The following is an 18,081-nucleotide window of genomic DNA, read 5'->3' as shown; positions in this document are numbered from 1 at the left end:
TTAGTTTTAGTTTTAGATACGACTCATACTACATTTGTTAAAGTGAGGTTTCTTGATTCTGAATCCCTGCATCTGCAATTTCCTAGTGAGCCGCCGGTCAGATTGTCATCCTCTCAGATTGTCGAGGAACCAGATACATTTTTCGTCGAGTAAACTCGAGCTGTCAACCTTCCCACTAATCCTGTGATAAGGGTATAGTAGCTTTATCACGCGCTGCGGCTACAGTTCCTTCGGTTGAAAAAGCCACTAAATCTCACTGTTAAAAGAGAGAACTTCTAGAGCAGAATATTGGAAATAAACATTTACTGACACGGCCTCTTAATATTTATGTGTATAGTACAATACGTAATTTTAATTGATGTTACATGTCATCTTCATGCCTTCAGATGAGTTGAATGAAAATTTAGTAGTTTTTACTACTATTGTTATAAAGTAGCCTACCTACTGTTTATATTTTCCTTCTGTAAACGATTTCTCCTTAGAATTTATTATGACTCATTGTAAGAAAAAATCCTACTAAGCATTTAATTGATTGTGATGTTTATTTTTATTACCACTTTGTTAACTTTACTGCCATTTGGCCATAATAATTGACTTTCGTGCTATTTATTTGTGTTGTACCTTAGTAAATATTTTCAAATTATAATTTTTATTTCAATTTGATTTTTGTGATTTCAATAATTTAGTTATTAATAGGATGGGGACTTATTTTCAGTTATCTTTATTTCAACTAAGAACTTAATTTTTCAGTTTGTTATCTGGAGTAAGTCTAATATTTGTAAGCTAATCTTTTCATTATTTGTACATTTTATAGGAAAATACAAATGATGTAATGAGTATTGTGTGTTAAAACTCATTATTTTCCTCCTAACAATGTGCACTGAAAACCATGTATATATTATAGAACGCAAGTATGAAAACTACGTATCTCAAATTAACAATGAAAACCACTTATATAATTCTCATGCAGTATGCAGATTAAGAAATAAAACCTTGTATGTCATAATTAGCAGGAATGACATTACAATAATATGAAAACACCCTCTTCAGGCATCCAAAATATTTTATTAGTAATCACATAAAAAATTGTACAACCATTAATTGAGGGGGCGAAAGAAAAAGGTTTTGTCTCTGCTGTAAAATTTGCATTTTATGAGATACAAGGTTTTCATTCTAAGCCATCGATATATATTCTAAAACGCGATCGCAGCGCTGCCTACCGGATCCAATTGTGAACCTAAACCATCCAAAGATTAACAACACACAAATAAATACACAACACGCACACACACAAACACACACATGTGTATATATATGCATATATATACATGTATATATGTGTCTGTGAATCTAAACCATTCAAAGATCAACAAAAATAAATAAATAAAATACTAAAAAAAATTACATTTTCTTTGGATCAAATTGTGAATCTAAACCATTCTCGAACCAACTTAATCACACACAAAAAATTCATCAAAATCTTTCCAGCCGTTTAAGAGAAGTTCAGCCACATACACACTACAGAAGAATTATATATACCTATATAAGATTAATCTCATGTCCAAAATTTTAGCTAACAAATGGACAATTAAAAATCAATATTTTAATAAATGAATAACATTACAAATATGATGTATGGTAATCACATGTGTAGTTATTTTTCTACAGTTTATTTTGACAGCCATATCTTTGATTATGTTAAAGGGTTTCTTTCAATTTGTTATAATAGTTGCATAGCATTATTAGGAAAATGTATTGTTCTATCTGCAATAATATCTGTTGATTATATTATTTATTCTGTTTAGTGATTTAGCAGATAGTTTTCAGTTGTGGGTAATAAATACATTTTTTAATTTGTGTAAAGTGTTGGGACATGCGAAACTTTTATGCTAATTCCATGCCAGTATATAGTTATTCTGAAAACCTAAATTACAAGCATGACATTTATTGTTTGCTTTTACTTATTTTTTGGAAAGTCATGTGACATATTTTCTTATTGTAGTGAATATAATGCAATAGTCATGTGGCATATATTCTTATTGTAGAGAATATAATGCAATGACTATTTAGGTCTCACATGCACACATTTTTAACCCATAAAATTAGATCACTACAGCTTTATTATTTCTTATATGCTTATTTGTAAGATGAGTTTATTTAAAAATAAGCAAGTCTATGTTTATTTGACTAGCATATTTATTATTTTAACTAGTGTTGTAACATTACTGAACTAATTAATGATGTGTTAGCAAAACAAAGCAACTGCAGCAACAGAAGTGACCAAAAATCTGACAATGTTTACAGAAAGAGGGCGGCGGATATTGGGCCATTCCTGACCGAAGCCTTGCAGCCTGGGCGAAACCTGGTAGCGGCCGGCTACGCCCTCTATGGCAGTGCTACAATGATGGTTCTATGCACCGGTAGCTCTGTCAATGGCTTCACCCTGGACCCTGTACGTCTTGCACAAAATGTCTAACACATAGCACAAATCACCCAAAACCCACACCAAACATCCGAAAGATAACAGCATTCAGCACACAACAATTACAACACTCCTAGCACAAGACAGCCAAAAACAAGCCAAACCCAGGATTCAGCAACTTACTTACTTGCTACCTGCACCTCCAGCTACCACCATTAACTGATCCCCCAAAACCAGCACACAGCACACAAGACCCATTACCAACCTGGCATCCAGCACTAACATCACAATATCCAGCACCCAGATCACAACACCCAACATACAGACCTGGGCACATGTAACCCACCACCCATCACTGTCCATACAGTATCTACCTCTCAGCACCCAGCACCAACAACACACAGCACTGTGTACATAGCAAACAACAAATAGTACCTACTACATAAAACCCAACACCACATAGCACTAGGCACATGATACCCAGCACACCATACCCACCAACTGGCATCTAGCACCCATATACCGACACATAGGCCCACAGCCACATCCCAGCACCTGACTTCCAGCACCAACCACCACCAATCACCAACCATCACACCCACCACCCATTATCTACAACCCAGTACCCAACAGACAACAGACAGCACCCACCAAACCAGTCTCAGCACCCACCAGTCACCATCCAGCAACCACCCACCAACATCCAGCACCCAGTAAGTACTACAAACAACCCACCAAGAACCTACCACCCAGCATACATCAAACGAGACTCAGCAAATCCCACCACATACCTTGCGCTCACCACCAGATACCCCAATCACAGAATCATACACACAGCATCCACCACCAACTACCCATAACTTAGCAAACAACATAGAAACCACCCCATAGCACCCAGACACACCACCCAGCACACATAATCTACCACCTGATAACCAGCAGCTACCACTAAATACACTACACCCTCTACCTACAACACACTTGCCAGAACATGATACATGGCACCCACCACACAGCACCCACAATTAAACTAACCACTACCAACGAACCACAATCACTCCAACACATCTGCACCCAAGACCCAGTAGATGACACCTAGCACAAAAACCCCTAATACTTAACACCCACCACTCGATACCAAGAACCCACTACCTGATAACCAATACTTACCACCTTATACTTACAATGTACCAACCTATCCCCACCACCCGATACCCAGCACCGAAACCCCGATACACAGAAACCACCTCCTGATACTTAGCACCCACTACTCCATCCCAAGCACCCACCACCTAATGTCTAGCACCCAATATCCAGGGCTCACCCCTGATATTCAACTCCCTCCCCACAACATCCACCACATATAACCCTTAAAAAACTACTCATACTGAAAACCAACCACCCATACCCATCACCCACTACATACTACATGATTTCCAGCACACAACACCCAATACCCAGCACATTCCACCAATACATAGAACATACACCCTTCAAAAAAGGAACCAACACATTACCCAGCACCTAGATGATACTCAGCATATACCAACCTTTACCCACTATATCTAGCACACACCACATACTCAGCTCAAAGAAACCCTATACTTAGCACCAGCCAACCGATAAAAAGCACATATTACCCAATATATAAAACTCAATCCCTGATAACCACAACCAGCACCCTTCGCCCGATATTCAGCACCAACCACAACATATCCAGCATCCATCACTATATACCCAGTATCCACCATCCAATACGAAACACCTAACACCTGAATCCATCACCTCACCCCTCAATATAGAGCACCCTCCTCTCATTAACCAGTACTCATCAAACAATACCCAGCACCCACCACCCAATAACCAGCACCAAAAATCAGATACCATAATCCTCTATCCGAGACTTAGCACATACACCACCCGATATCTAACAGTTTCCAGCCAATACCCAGCCCTCACCACCCTGTACCCTGCACCCACGACCCATAAACAAGCATCATACATGATACCTCGCACCTAACATCTTGAAAGCCTTTACAAAGCCCTAACTAAGTGGATCCTGGACATGGCTTTCATGTGCCAGGAAAAGATATCAAGGGGTAACGGGGAGGGGCTGAATATAAAATTTATTTTATATTCAGCACGGATCGTGTATTTTAGGTGCTTTTAAAGGTGAACACACCTGGAATTCAAAAAAATAAATGATATAAGGATACATTTAATTAGTGCACTTCTCAATAAAAAATACTTATAGACGTGCAAACAACTCTTTATAAGCTTCAATAAGAATAGAAAAACTTGCATGCGTGTGTATGCGTGTGGGACAACAGAATAGGGGCGCAGAAATCCCTAATAACAAGTACAAATTACACTTTCCTACTTATTACGGATTAACAAAGATGCTTCACTTAATTATTACCGTACGTTTGCATACAAGCACAAATGAGTACATTTAAATACAGCTACACTGAAATAGTAAAACATTTAAACTATCTGTGAAAGGGTAACATATCCCGTTAAGCTAATGTAGTAATACCCATAAATATACATTGAAGTGCAAGCAGTACAACAGGAAATCAAGCCCTATCATGCTCAATTGAATGGGACTTGGCTCATAACTATGCTGGCAAATAAATGGTAAACGTGAATATTGCTACCATACTAAATAGATAACGAACGAACGGTTACAGATTAATAATAAGCGTACAATGGCTTATTAATTCCTAAGGAGAATAATACTAAGACTAGAACAATTGCAAACGAGTCGACCTCGCGGGGCAGAATAGTCAAAATAATGAATTTCCAAAAATAAACGTTTACATCCCACGCACAAAACATTATATCCAGATGTAATTTTTGAGGTGGCGTCCGATTGAGAATTTAGAAAAGACAAAATAAATTTAAAGTTCGCAAAATACATTATGAGTAGGGCCACTGCCTAACCTTCAGAAATAACTTGAACTTACATTATTTTTTCCCAGTGATTGCTCCCTCGGCCTATCAATGAAGTCCCCTAAATAAAAAACCAAATTTAATAAGGCCTTCAAAGAGCTGAGCAACCTCTTATAAAGGCTCTGGGCGGACCATCGCGCATGCGCCAACCCCGGGAGGGGCGGCTAGAAGCAAAGCACATCACAACAACAGGGCAGGGGGAAGGAGGGTGGGAGAAGCCATTGACGCCCCGACGCGCTGTTTGAAAGTAGCGGGACCTGATCGCTGAAATCTGATAAAAAGCACCAACCACCTATAATCAGCACCGAATAAATAATTCCCAAAACCTACAAAATTATACTCAGCACATACCACCCAATACCCAAACCCTGCATCCAATACATAGCACCCAACAGCCTATAAAAAGCAACTTACACCCAATATCCAGCTCCCTCTACCCATACCTAGTTCCCACCAACAGATATACTGGATACCAATAAAACCCAGCAAACACCTACTCCTAATACCTAGAATCCATGACCCCATACATCGGTCCACCCCCCACTACCCACCACCCAAAACCCGATATTCAGTATTCATTACAAGAAAATAAGTACCCACAACCCAATACCTAGCATCCACCATTTATTTCATAGCACTCTCCTCCTGATACACACCACCCAATAACTACAATAATCCAATCAGTACCCAGATCCTACCACCCAAAATATTTCACCCACTATCTGACACCCAGCACGTACCACCCCATACCCTGCCTCCTACCTCGATACTCAGCACCTATACCCCAATACCCAGGATTTTAAAAACCTTATATCCAGCACCCACCATATGATTCACAGCATTCACAACCTGATACCATGCACCACCATCCAATATCTAATACCCACACACCTAATATCCAGTACCTACCACATGTTTTACAGCATCAATTGCCTGATACACAGCACCCAATGCCTAGTACCCACCACTCGATGCTCAGCCCCGCCACTCATATCATACTCCCACCATATTATACCCAGCACTCAAAATCCTTCACCCGATACTTATCACTCACTACCAGATACCCAGAATCCACCACCTGATAGCAAACACCTACTACCTGACCCAGCACCTACCACCCTGCACCAAGAACCTACTGCTGGATAAACAACACCCTTTACATGATAACTACCACCAAGCATATTACACACATTTGGTACCCGTTACCCATTACCCAATACCCTGTATCCACCAACTGATAACCACATACACCACACGATACCCAGTACTTCTACATTTGGTCCAACACACACCAGCTGATACCCAACACCTACTACCAGGTATCCTGCATACTTTAGACGATACCTAAAACCACCACCCGATACCCAGCACCCACTATCCGATACCCAGCACCCACGATCCGAAACCCAGCACCCACTTCCCTATGCCCCACACCCACTACCCTATGCCCAACACCCACTACCCTATACCCAGCATTTTCCATTCGATTCCCATCCCAAACCATCCAATGCCTAGCACTCACCACCTGATACCCAGGACCAACCACCTTTTACCCAAAACAACCACTACCCAATTCCAGGCCTCCACGAATTATAACTAACACCCAGCAACCAGAAACCATTCCCAAAAATCCAGCACAAACACCCACTAACCAGCACTTAGTAACCAGCATGAACTGCCATCTAAACAGTACGAACCACCGGATACCCAGCACCCACCACCTGAGAACCACCACCCAACATTTGATACCCAGCATCAAGCAAACAACACTCACTACCTAGTACCCCACATCTACCACTTAGCATTCATCACCCGATACCAGAAATCCTACATCCGATACCTACAACACACGACCCGATACCAACAACCTGTCTTGAAACCAGCACATATCTCCCGATAACCAGCACCTATTATCTGATAACCAACATGCACCTCTGATACCCAGCAGAAACATTTGATACCCAACACACACCTCCGGCATGGATGTGGCATAGCAATGCAACACGGGTGTCTAACTGGCCTTGACAGAAAGTGCGATTACTGTACGGGACATTGAAGACAGTACGTGCAGCCAGGCGGGGAAAATCTGACATGCTGCTAACAGTGCATGGGATGGTGTTGCGCGTCTACCTGCCTAGCGCAGTAGCACTAGCAGCGGGCGGACCGACTGCCTAAAGCTTAAATAATAATGACCACATTAAATAAAAAATTAAAAGAAAATTAAGTATGCGTCCTTGAACACTAATCAAAAGTACGAATAGATAAAAACATGAAACACTTCCGAGAAAATCACAAAATTGCAGCACATACTCCCCTGCAGAAATGCGAAGCATAGGGTTCTAGTCAAGGAAATAAATTAATAAGATTAAATTTGCAAAATCTGAGTTATAGATAATATGATATTACCTAATTGTTGATGAAATAAAGAACATTGATATCAAATGTGGACATTGTGTAGATTAGCAAAATGGCACAATGATGGAGGCCAAAAACACTGAGGACTCAGTCCTTGAGATCTTAGGGAAAATAGTTAATGTACAATTCTGCAAATGAAATAGCTGAGTATGGAACCCATGTACATGATTCTTTCCAGTAAAAACTTAAGAAAGGCAAAGGGACTTAGGACACTTTTTCTGGAACTGGAGAAGACGAAAATCAAATTTGATGCTTGCTCAAAAAGCGAAGCAAAAACCTCGGCCCCAGAATATACATTTATTGGCTTAACATAGTATCGGGTTGTCCATGTTCTGAAGGGTGATTATTCCAACAGCCTGGAACTGTGATGCCTACTAAGGAAATTCCCAAAGCTAGATTCGGCAGGAAACCCAAAAGACCAACACTTCAAAAAGTTAAAGAAAATAAATTATAAGAATATTTTGTAAGTTCAGCTAACACAACAATGGCTGATACAGGAGTATTACAATTTAAAAAAATGAATTAAATGTGTTGTTAAAAAAATTATTGAATACTAGCACTCAAATTTAAATACTTAATAAAATACAAAAATCACATTAACTCCTACTATAAATCTAGAGGGACGACAATCCTTAAGTGAGCAATCAGATCTTCCATGGCAGGCATAAGGTTTAATACTGCCTGAGAGGGATTTGAACAGAGGTCATCCAAAGGTGAGTGGTGGGAATGAAACCCAAAGAAAACTTAGAAGAGGTCATAGCTCATAGACCCAGAGGACCTTAGCACTTATGAATTTAGTGCTGCACAATGGCTAAGCATGGCCTAAGTTCTACTTTAGAGTACACAAAAAAATTATTCCATATGCTGTCTGGAAGTCGCAAGGCTCCAAATAATGTAAAATAGCTTCATCATAATGATGCAAAATAACCTACTGACTTTAAGGAGATTGTAAGAAAAAACTAAAAGAAAGTTTATATTTCTGTTTACCTAGTTGTACATACTAAAGTGCTTAAATATTGTGTATGTGTGTTGTGAAAACCTCGTTTGCAAAGTTTGGGTAGAAGGATATTGGAACATGACCCTGGCTGGGATTATTTCTTTGCACAGATGAGGCATAGAGAGGGCGGGAGTAGTAGCCAAGTAGAAGTCAGGTCCCCCAGAAAGTGGCGCTCAGGAGTGGGAAAACAGAGTAACTAGTTTGCCAGGAGCTGGAAGATGGTGACCTGAGCACCGAGTTAGACAGAGTAAGATCTAGGGCATCCCTAAGGTGGCCATAAGAGAAAGGGAAGGAGCTAGGTGCAAAAAGGTAAATGCCTCGGGAGGTGGTGCTCTTAAGTGTAAAATTCGAGTACTATCAGGAAAGGTGGCATAATTTATTTCGTCCGGTGCCCAACAGATGTCGTACCAAGGTGGCACCATTAATGCAGGTACGGACATCTGGGCATCGCCAGGAGGGTTGGTGAACAGGAGAGGTCAGATTTTGCCCTGCCAAAAGTTCTGAGAGCCACAGTATAAATAAAGGGGGTTCACTGTGAACAATCTAGCATGGTGCTTGTTCAGGCTGGCTGCACCAACCGATTTGGCATGGAGGTGACATTGTAATGCAACATGGGTGTCTAACTGGCTGTGCCAGTAAGTGCGATCCCTGCATGGGACACTGAAGATGGTACATGCGGCCAGGTGTGGAAAATCTGACACGCTGCTAACAGTGTGTGGGATGGTTTTTGACGTCCAGCTGCTTAGCGCAGTAGCACTATTAGCCGGCGGATCGACTGCCTAAAACTTAAATAATGACCCCATAAAATTAAAAAATTAAATGTGAGCTATCGAACACTAATCAAAAGGACAAATAAATACAAATAAAAGTTGTGCCGGGATAATCACTAATTTGCTCACACCTGATCCACGCAGAACATACAGCCCAATATCCAGCACGTACAATGCAATACCAATTTTGATACCACATAAACACAAAACCAGCACCAACAACCCAATAAACTGCACCCACCACCTGATTACCACCACCCAGCACCTGATTGTCTGCATTTAGCATCTAGCATGCTCCAGCAGACTCCAAATGCCCACCAACCAAGACCTAGCACTCTCAACCCAATAATTAGCTCTTACTATTCGATTAAAACAACCTAGTACCCGGCATCCAGAACATGATAACTATCACCTAGGATGCACAACCTGATAACCAGCACCCTCCACCCAATACCTGGCACCCACTTTCCTCAACTTGATGACCACCACTGAGCACCTGATAACCAACACCTAGTAACAAGCTCACACAACACTCACGCATTACCCAGAAGTAGCCTTCTGCAGCTAGCACCTATAACCTGAAAACTAGCACCCATCATGCACCACCCAATACTCATCACCCATGACACAGATCCTGTCACCCTATAACCACCACTAAGAACTCAGAACTCAAAATCTGATTACCAGCACCCACAACCTGGTAACCAGTACCCATCGCTCAATATCTAGGAACCACCTCCTGATACTAGCACCCAACTCCCAACTCGCAACAACCAATAACCACTACACAGCAACCGATCCCCAGTGCCAACATTCAGCACCTAGCACTTACAACCCGAAAACAATCACCCATCACCCACTCAATGCCCATCATCCAGGCCCAGCTCCCATCTCATGAAAATCACCCTAAGCACCCAGCATTCACAATCCGATAACCAGCACCTCCCACCTAGTAACCAGCCACCACCAGATACCAACATCTGATTATCACCACCCATCATCCGATACCCAGCACCCAGCATTGACAAACAGATAAACAGTATCCACCACCCAATAAATACCACCCACCATTTGATACCCAACAACCAGCACTCAATACCCGATAACCAGCACCCACCACCTTATAACCTTCACCAACCTCCTGCTGTTTATCACCAGCACCCAGCATTTACATCCCGATAACCAGCACACAGCATTTACTTCCTGATAACCAGAACCCACAATTTGATAACCACCACCCACTACCCTCTACCTATTACCCACCATATGATATACAGCACTCAACACCCAATATCCTGCACCCAAACCCGGAACCAAGCATCCAAATCCCAATACCCAGAACCTACTAACTGATAACCACAAATAACCACCCAATAACAAACACCCAGCAAACAGCTTACAACCCTATAAACACCACCTAGCATTTAAAGCTCGATAACAAGCTCCCCCCACATGATAACCACCTGTCACCACGAGATATTCATCACCCAGCACCCAGATCCTACACTCGGAAAACAACCACCAACTACCTGATACCTAGCACCCAGCACCAAGAACCTACTACTGGATTACCAGAACTCTTAACTTGATAACTACCAAGCACACTCAATCAAATAACCAGCACCCACCTCCCGATAGATAGCACCCAAAAACCCGATAACCAGTACCCACCACTCAATACATAGCACCCATCACCTGATAACCAGTTCCCACCGCCCGATAACCATCACCCAGCTCCCAGCACTCACAACCCGATTACCACAACCCACCACCTGATAACTACCACCAATCACCCGATACCAGCACAAAAAACTCGGTAACCGTCACTTAGCATCTGATACCCAGCACCCACCATCCAAGTTCATGAAACATGATGAGATGAGGGTGTTAGCTTTCAACGTGAAGTGTGTGTTAATGTGTGAGAGAGAGAGAGCACGACTTACACTGCGCAGCCCTGATTGGTCGACCAAGATGGTAAGAGAGTGGGAAAACCTGGCCTATGGTTCGATGAGCTGCAGTTGGGTCACAAAATCGGTCGTCCAGATTGCCTTTCGGGCAGCTTGTATGCTGAGGAGTTTGTAGCCACCCACAAGACACGAGTGCACACAAACAGTCGTGAATGATAATTTCAGAAAGTAATTTTTTTTTTTGTGATGCATGTGGCGAGAGTGTTGTCTCTCCAGCATGTGCAGTTGTTCCTTTGTGCTGGCTGTTGTCCAGTTGTCCAGTTACAGCGGTGAGCCTGATGGATGATGATGTTGCCAGGCTATTGGAGAGTTCGTCCTGACGGAAGCAGACATGAAGATACCTCCTCGAGGGAACATCTACAGCATCAACGAGGGCTACTATCACTCCTGGGATGGCGCAGTTAAGGAATATGTAAACAGCAAGAAGAATCCCACGGTCAGTCAGCTTTAAGTATCTCTTGTTTGCAGTTATACGTTAGCATTTATGGAGTATTATTTATAGAAAATGGTAGTGGGAGATATATATTGTTTGTGAGTATGTAATTTATAGGATTTTTTTATAGAGGAATGCAGTTAAAAATAGTTATAATTGTAGCATAACTTTTTGTGCCATATATTTATAAATATAATATGTAAACATATGTTTATATATATGATATAGTATAGTCTTCAGTTAGATTGCTGTTTTTTAATATCTGTTATTATAGAAGAAATACTGTTTTCACAGTTTGTTTTTGGAGAACATATTATGCAAATTTACAATGTTAAAAGATACATAGAAACTGAACGCATTAAAACCATTTTTTCTTCTTCATTTTCGTAAGAAATGAAGATTGTTTAAACGTTTTTAAACGTTTTATATTCAAAGTTTCTAATGCATATGAATGCAGTGCATTTAATCATGACTTTTTCTCAATCCTAGGCCATTAATAATCACATTGTGGCTATGTATTCTATGTATAGCATGACTTGCGTCTATGCTTCGCTCAGCAAAAACCACACGAGTTGCATCACTATAACCTGGATAATTGGCAACAAAACATGAAATGATTGTTTACTATACAGAGCTTTTCCTGTACATATAATAGCTTTTAGTTATCTTCTGCTCTTCTTTAATATAGTAGTCTGTAAATTATCGTGGGAGCCACACATATGTTACAGACATCAAACTGTCGAAAGTAGATGAGCTTTTCAGCTCTGTATCTCCTTGAGGCCAAAATCTTTGCAAGTGGCATTTGGATAATTGGGTAAACCCTATTCTATCCTGCATTTTCCTCTCTCAAAGCAATTCCCCAACAAGGGTGGCACCCATTTGGTCTTTGACAAACAACCCCCCTCCCCCCTCTCAAACAAAATAGAGATTATCTGCCATTTTCTGTAGACCCTGCACCTCCGTAGGCAAGTCCCTTTGGGGGAGGGGGGGAAGAGGAGGATGGAGGCCTGTGGTTGGCTGGAGTGTAGGAGTTTTGAGGGCAGGATGGTGAAAGCTCCCAAGTGCCTGGAGTGAAATGAAGGGTGAAAAATTAATTTGGAAGGGTGCGTGAAAATGCAAAATAATTTAAGGGCAGTTCATATAACAACTTGTAGAAAATTGAAGTATGTGCAGAATTAGTGTAAGGTGTATGTAGATGAAAATTGATACAGTGGAAATGGAGCTAAGAATGTTAAAAATTTTCTGATCGCAGACGGGTGATGAGGAATCAAAGTGGAGACAGTTATGTCAAGAAAGTAATCTACAAAAGCAAAGAGAAGATGATAAATAAAAATATTGCAAGTAAACAAGTAATGTAAAAAGATTCACACACTAAATAAGAAAGAAAAAAATATTGCCTTAATTAAATGTTCGCTCTACACCACAGCCACACTCCCACTGAGGTAACAGGTGACACCCTCTTTTCCCCGGAGACTTGGGATAGGATGAACTGACAGTAATTCCCTCTTTGTGTCTCTTTGCCATAAACGATATTAATTATTTGTATCCTGATATAATGGTTATGTCCCTACTTTTTAATTTACTAAAGTTCTTGTTTAAAGGGGGTAAGTTTTGATGTAATTGTAAAAATTGTCTCTCTAAACCTTTAAAACAGACGTAAATTATTTAATTAAAAGAATTAACTACAAATTATATTTTTACCACTTCGTAATATTCCGCCCCTAAGGGGTGTAAAATTGGTTCTATATGATTAAAAAAAAACATTTGTCAAGTCTGCCAGGTCTAAAGGTAATAAATCATAAATGACCAAAAATCATATACAGGTAGCGTTAGTAAGATACTTTGTTTTTCAATTCTCGGGATTTCGACTTTTAAGGGTGTAAAAATGGAGTAAGTTTGTTTTTATCATAAAAAAAATCTCCACAGCAAAAAAAAATGGATGTAAGAAACTGAGCATGAATAACTTAATTATGTAGGGTGATTTTACCTTTTTCGATATTCAACCCCAAATGCGATGAAATGGGAGTACGTTAGTTGTTATAGTAATAAATAATATTTCCAAAAAAAGTATAAGGTAAAAACCTGAGGAAAAAAACGTACATTTAATAGAATTCTTTTCATCCATACCATTGTTCTATATTCGACCGCAAAAGGTTGAAGACGCGGTATTTTTTTTTATTATAAAAGTTCTATCTCTGAAAGTAACAGGATGTTAGTCATGCGGTATGATTTATAAACATGCAAAATGTACCAACTCTTTTTGACGTGACAACGTCTAATAAATCGATGAACGCTGGCTGCGCGCACGAAAAAGTGTCCCACTACGGATGTCCCACTACGGATGTGTTCTGTTTGCTCATTGTACGCATGCGTGGCATCTCTCTTCCACTCGATCGGAACTACCATCGATTTGACTTTTCAATCATATTTTCGTCGTTTGAATTATTAGATAATATTATGTAATTTAACGATCGTCCACCGATTTTCAGCACAATCGGTAGGGTTATTTAAAAGTAATGTTGAAAATTCAAATACGTTTTGAACCAACAATGGTGTTTTACAGTTACACATAATAATTCAAATTACACCCGGGATCTTTTGCACAATGTTTTAAAAAATATTGTAACACATTATAAATAAGTTTGGTGTATTTGGGATGCGTATTTGTTATAAAATCGTGTTAATATTATACCCCTACCGTAAACAAACTTTTTATAAATATATATATATATATATATATATATATATAAAACATTTGAAAATACATGACTTAGTATGGCCTCGTGGGCGTGTGGTTAGCGTACCTAATTCTAATTTAAAGGTTGTTGGTTCGAAACCCGGCAGCTGCGGAATCTTTTTTTGTACTTGTAAAAATAAATATGGCGCACGCAACATTTCAAAAGTAATAAATATATTTGAATTAATGAATGCAAATATAAGTAAATTTATTAATTCAATTGCACATTTCATTTCACTCCTTTGTATCCATACAAAATAGTGATAATTCAATAAAAATGATTCAATTTTATTCATAAAAGTATGCAGATGTATATTTTATCATGCAAATATTGAAAAATTAAAAAAAAATTCTTCCTCAAAATATATAATATTTTTAATGCCTAAATGGTTTGGTTGCAAAAACCTATTACGTCTCAGTCTCAGGCCGAATATGATATTTCCTTTTCTTCTGGATCAATCATTTCATCAATGTTTTGTTATGACGTTGTCACGTTAAACTATCGTCCGTAAACCGACTTTACAGACAACCAATTTTTTTACTACTTGCCAAAGTTCTACTTCTTAGGGGGTTAAATATTGAAAACATTGTTTTAACATTTAAAAAATTATATTTTCTAATCAAATGAAGCTTAATTTAAGATATTGTAAATGATTAATATACAAACCTTAAGCTACCATCTCCTATTTAATATTATCTAATATATTACTTCTAATGTTTTAACAGGGGTTAATAGTATATTAAAGTTTTGGAATCCAATAAATCAATATCGGCAAAATACATTTGAATTCAATATACATGTAAGTTTATTATAATTATTTTGGTTTTTAGATCTACAGTCCAAAAACTGAAAGAGTTTGTTTTTTTATTGGTTAACGCATTTTGCCATCTTTAGTTATTTCTGAATTTTTACATAGCCTTCATTGTGGGGAAAGAGGTAAAAAAATTATGGGAATTTCTTTTAAAGTTTAAATAAACATTACTAAGAAATAGCTAATAAACGTTGGGTAAGAAATATCTGTATATCTGTACTTTACATTTCAAATAAAGATGCAATTGTATTAAATACTTTAAAATAATGAAGGTATTTGTAATAAGGTGAAATTATTTAATTTTTTTAAGTATAGAGTTAAACATATTAAATTAAATTGAAAATGTAAATAATGGCCTACATTTAATTAAAATGAAATAAGCACGTATTTAACAGATTTTTTTAAAATTGTCTACCTTCTGTTGAAAAGGAGGTAAGAGTGATTTCATTTCCTAGGACACACTAAAACAGGCATTATAAAATCAGATACTTGATCTATATTAAAAATTAGAAAGGCCAGGCATAACTACTTGAATAAATATCATTCTTAAACAGTTTGGTCATAAATTAAATCTTTTATGCACCTGATAATTTTTTTGTGTCTATTATTTGGTTTAAATGTTTGGGTATAATCACAACATACTTTTCTTTCAATGATAAGATCTCAGCAATACAATGAAATTGCGCTTGCGAAGCCGAAGGTTTTTTTTTAGCTAGTTATAGAATATTTCAAACTGGCTACCTCAAAATTAATAGGAAGTTAAGGTGAATTTAGTATGGTAAAAATATTCTAGAATAAGTAGTGTATATTGGGGCTCCAGGGACTTGGTCTCTCGCGAGGAGGTGGGCACGGTCGAGGAGCTGACCACCATATTGGATTGTGACGGCACGGCGGCCATCTTGGATGGCCATGCCCTTTTACCTTGACCTTGTTGGCCATTTTGGATGCTCCATTTAGTTTATCCATCATATTAGTTTCCGGAACATTCCATCATCTTGGTTTCTAGAATATTCCGCCATCTTTTATTTCTAGAATTTTTCGCCATCTAACACTCCACTCCTTAGCATTGCACTTTTCGTTAGAGTCGCCATTTTTAAAATCTATAATTTTCATCAAAAAAATCGAGAAAAATTTTAAAATTTACAAAAAAAATTAATTAATAAAATTTTAATGTAAAAAAACCTTTGCCATTTTGAAATTTGTCAGCATCTTAAATATCCGTAATTGTTATACCATTATAACAGTAAAATTTTTAATATTAATAAAAAATTAATAAATACAATTTTAATTAAAAACATACTTATGCCATGGAATTTTCAGTTTGAGCCCAGACAGGTCATTTGATTAAAAATGGCAATGGATCCTTTCTCCACAGAAGCCACCAGCAGACTGACCTTCCACCACTGATGCCAAGGCAGATATTATGGTGGCCATATTGTTTTCGTCAGCTGGAGGCCACTGCCAACATATTGTTTTCGTCTGCTAGAGGGCAGTGACGCATTATTAGTTTAATTTTTACCCACTAGAGTTCAGTATTCATTTATTACTGTGGTGTCTATCATCTTGGCATTTGGTTGACATCTTGTAATTCTTTAATTATTAAGCTAGAAATCCGGGGAAAATTCTAAAAATCAACAAAAAATAACCCATCAAAATAATGATTGATTAATCGATTACAGTGGTGGGTTCGATCATTGACTGACAAAAAAAATATATTTTTTAGGTTAAAACAGATAATTTAATTAAATTTACAAAATGACAGGTTCGAGAAATAAAATCACCACAGAATTACGAATAAAAAATTTATTACATAATTTCTACTCTACTACAAAAACAAGGAAATTACAAGCATTTATAGATTCTTGCAGTCTTCTTAGAGTAATAAATATAGTTTAAAAAACTAAAGAAACATGCTATTAAAGATTATCAAACTAAAAAGTTAAAAATAATTTTAAAATTTAATTTATGACAATAGTATATAAGCAATACTAGTATAAATGAGAAAAAAGCTTGAGGCGCTTTGTGCCATATTTTTTGTATATTAAGCGCCCCATGCTTTTTTCTCATTTATACTAGTATTGCTTATATACTATTGTCATAAATTAAATTTTAAAATTATTTTTAACTTTTTAGTTTGATAATCTTTAAAAGCATGTTTCTTTAGTTTTTTAAACTATATTTATTTTTAACTTTTTAGTTTGATATTCTTTAAAAGCATGTTTTTTTAGTTTTTTAAACTATATTTATGTATAATTATCATAGGGAAATGAGTTACCGACACTACCTATTACCATCTGAGATAACTATTTGGAGTTGCAACGTCACAAAGAAATGGTAAAGTCTCTCCGAATCATTTACATGTATGGATATAATCTTAGAATTTACCGGGGGAAAAAAAAAACATTTTGTTTTCGGCGTGGCCGGGAGTAGAACCCACGATCGCTGAATCCGAAAGCTAATGTCACAGAAGTCGCGCGCCTTAGACCGCTCGGCTAACGAACGTAATGAAATTGGTGGGACATTTTACATTGATGAGACACTCACTCTTAGTCGAAAGAGTTACAGACGGACAGACA

The 18,081-nt window shown here is 38.2% G+C and overlaps 1 protein-coding gene across 1 annotated transcript in view; it reads left to right on the top strand.

Annotated features, from left to right (window-relative positions):
- LOC134527316 (fructose-1,6-bisphosphatase 1) overlaps nt 1–18,081 on the top strand; it is a 315,913-nt gene that overhangs the window by 187,651 nt on the left and 110,181 nt on the right. Inside the window, exons 4-5 of the mRNA XM_063359876.1 lie at nt 2,305–2,452; nt 11,822–11,959. Coding sequence (XP_063215946.1) covers nt 2,305–2,452; nt 11,822–11,959 — 286 coding nt within the window. The remainder of the gene's footprint in view (nt 1–2,304; nt 2,453–11,821; nt 11,960–18,081) is intronic.

Source organism: Bacillus rossius, chromosome 1 (genome assembly GCF_032445375.1).
Source record: "Bacillus rossius redtenbacheri isolate Brsri chromosome 1, Brsri_v3, whole genome shotgun sequence".
Taxonomy (NCBI): domain Eukaryota; kingdom Metazoa; phylum Arthropoda; class Insecta; order Phasmatodea; family Bacillidae; genus Bacillus; species Bacillus rossius.
The sequence above is the reverse complement of the archived record's forward strand: the minus strand, read 5'-3'. Positions and strand labels throughout refer to the sequence as shown.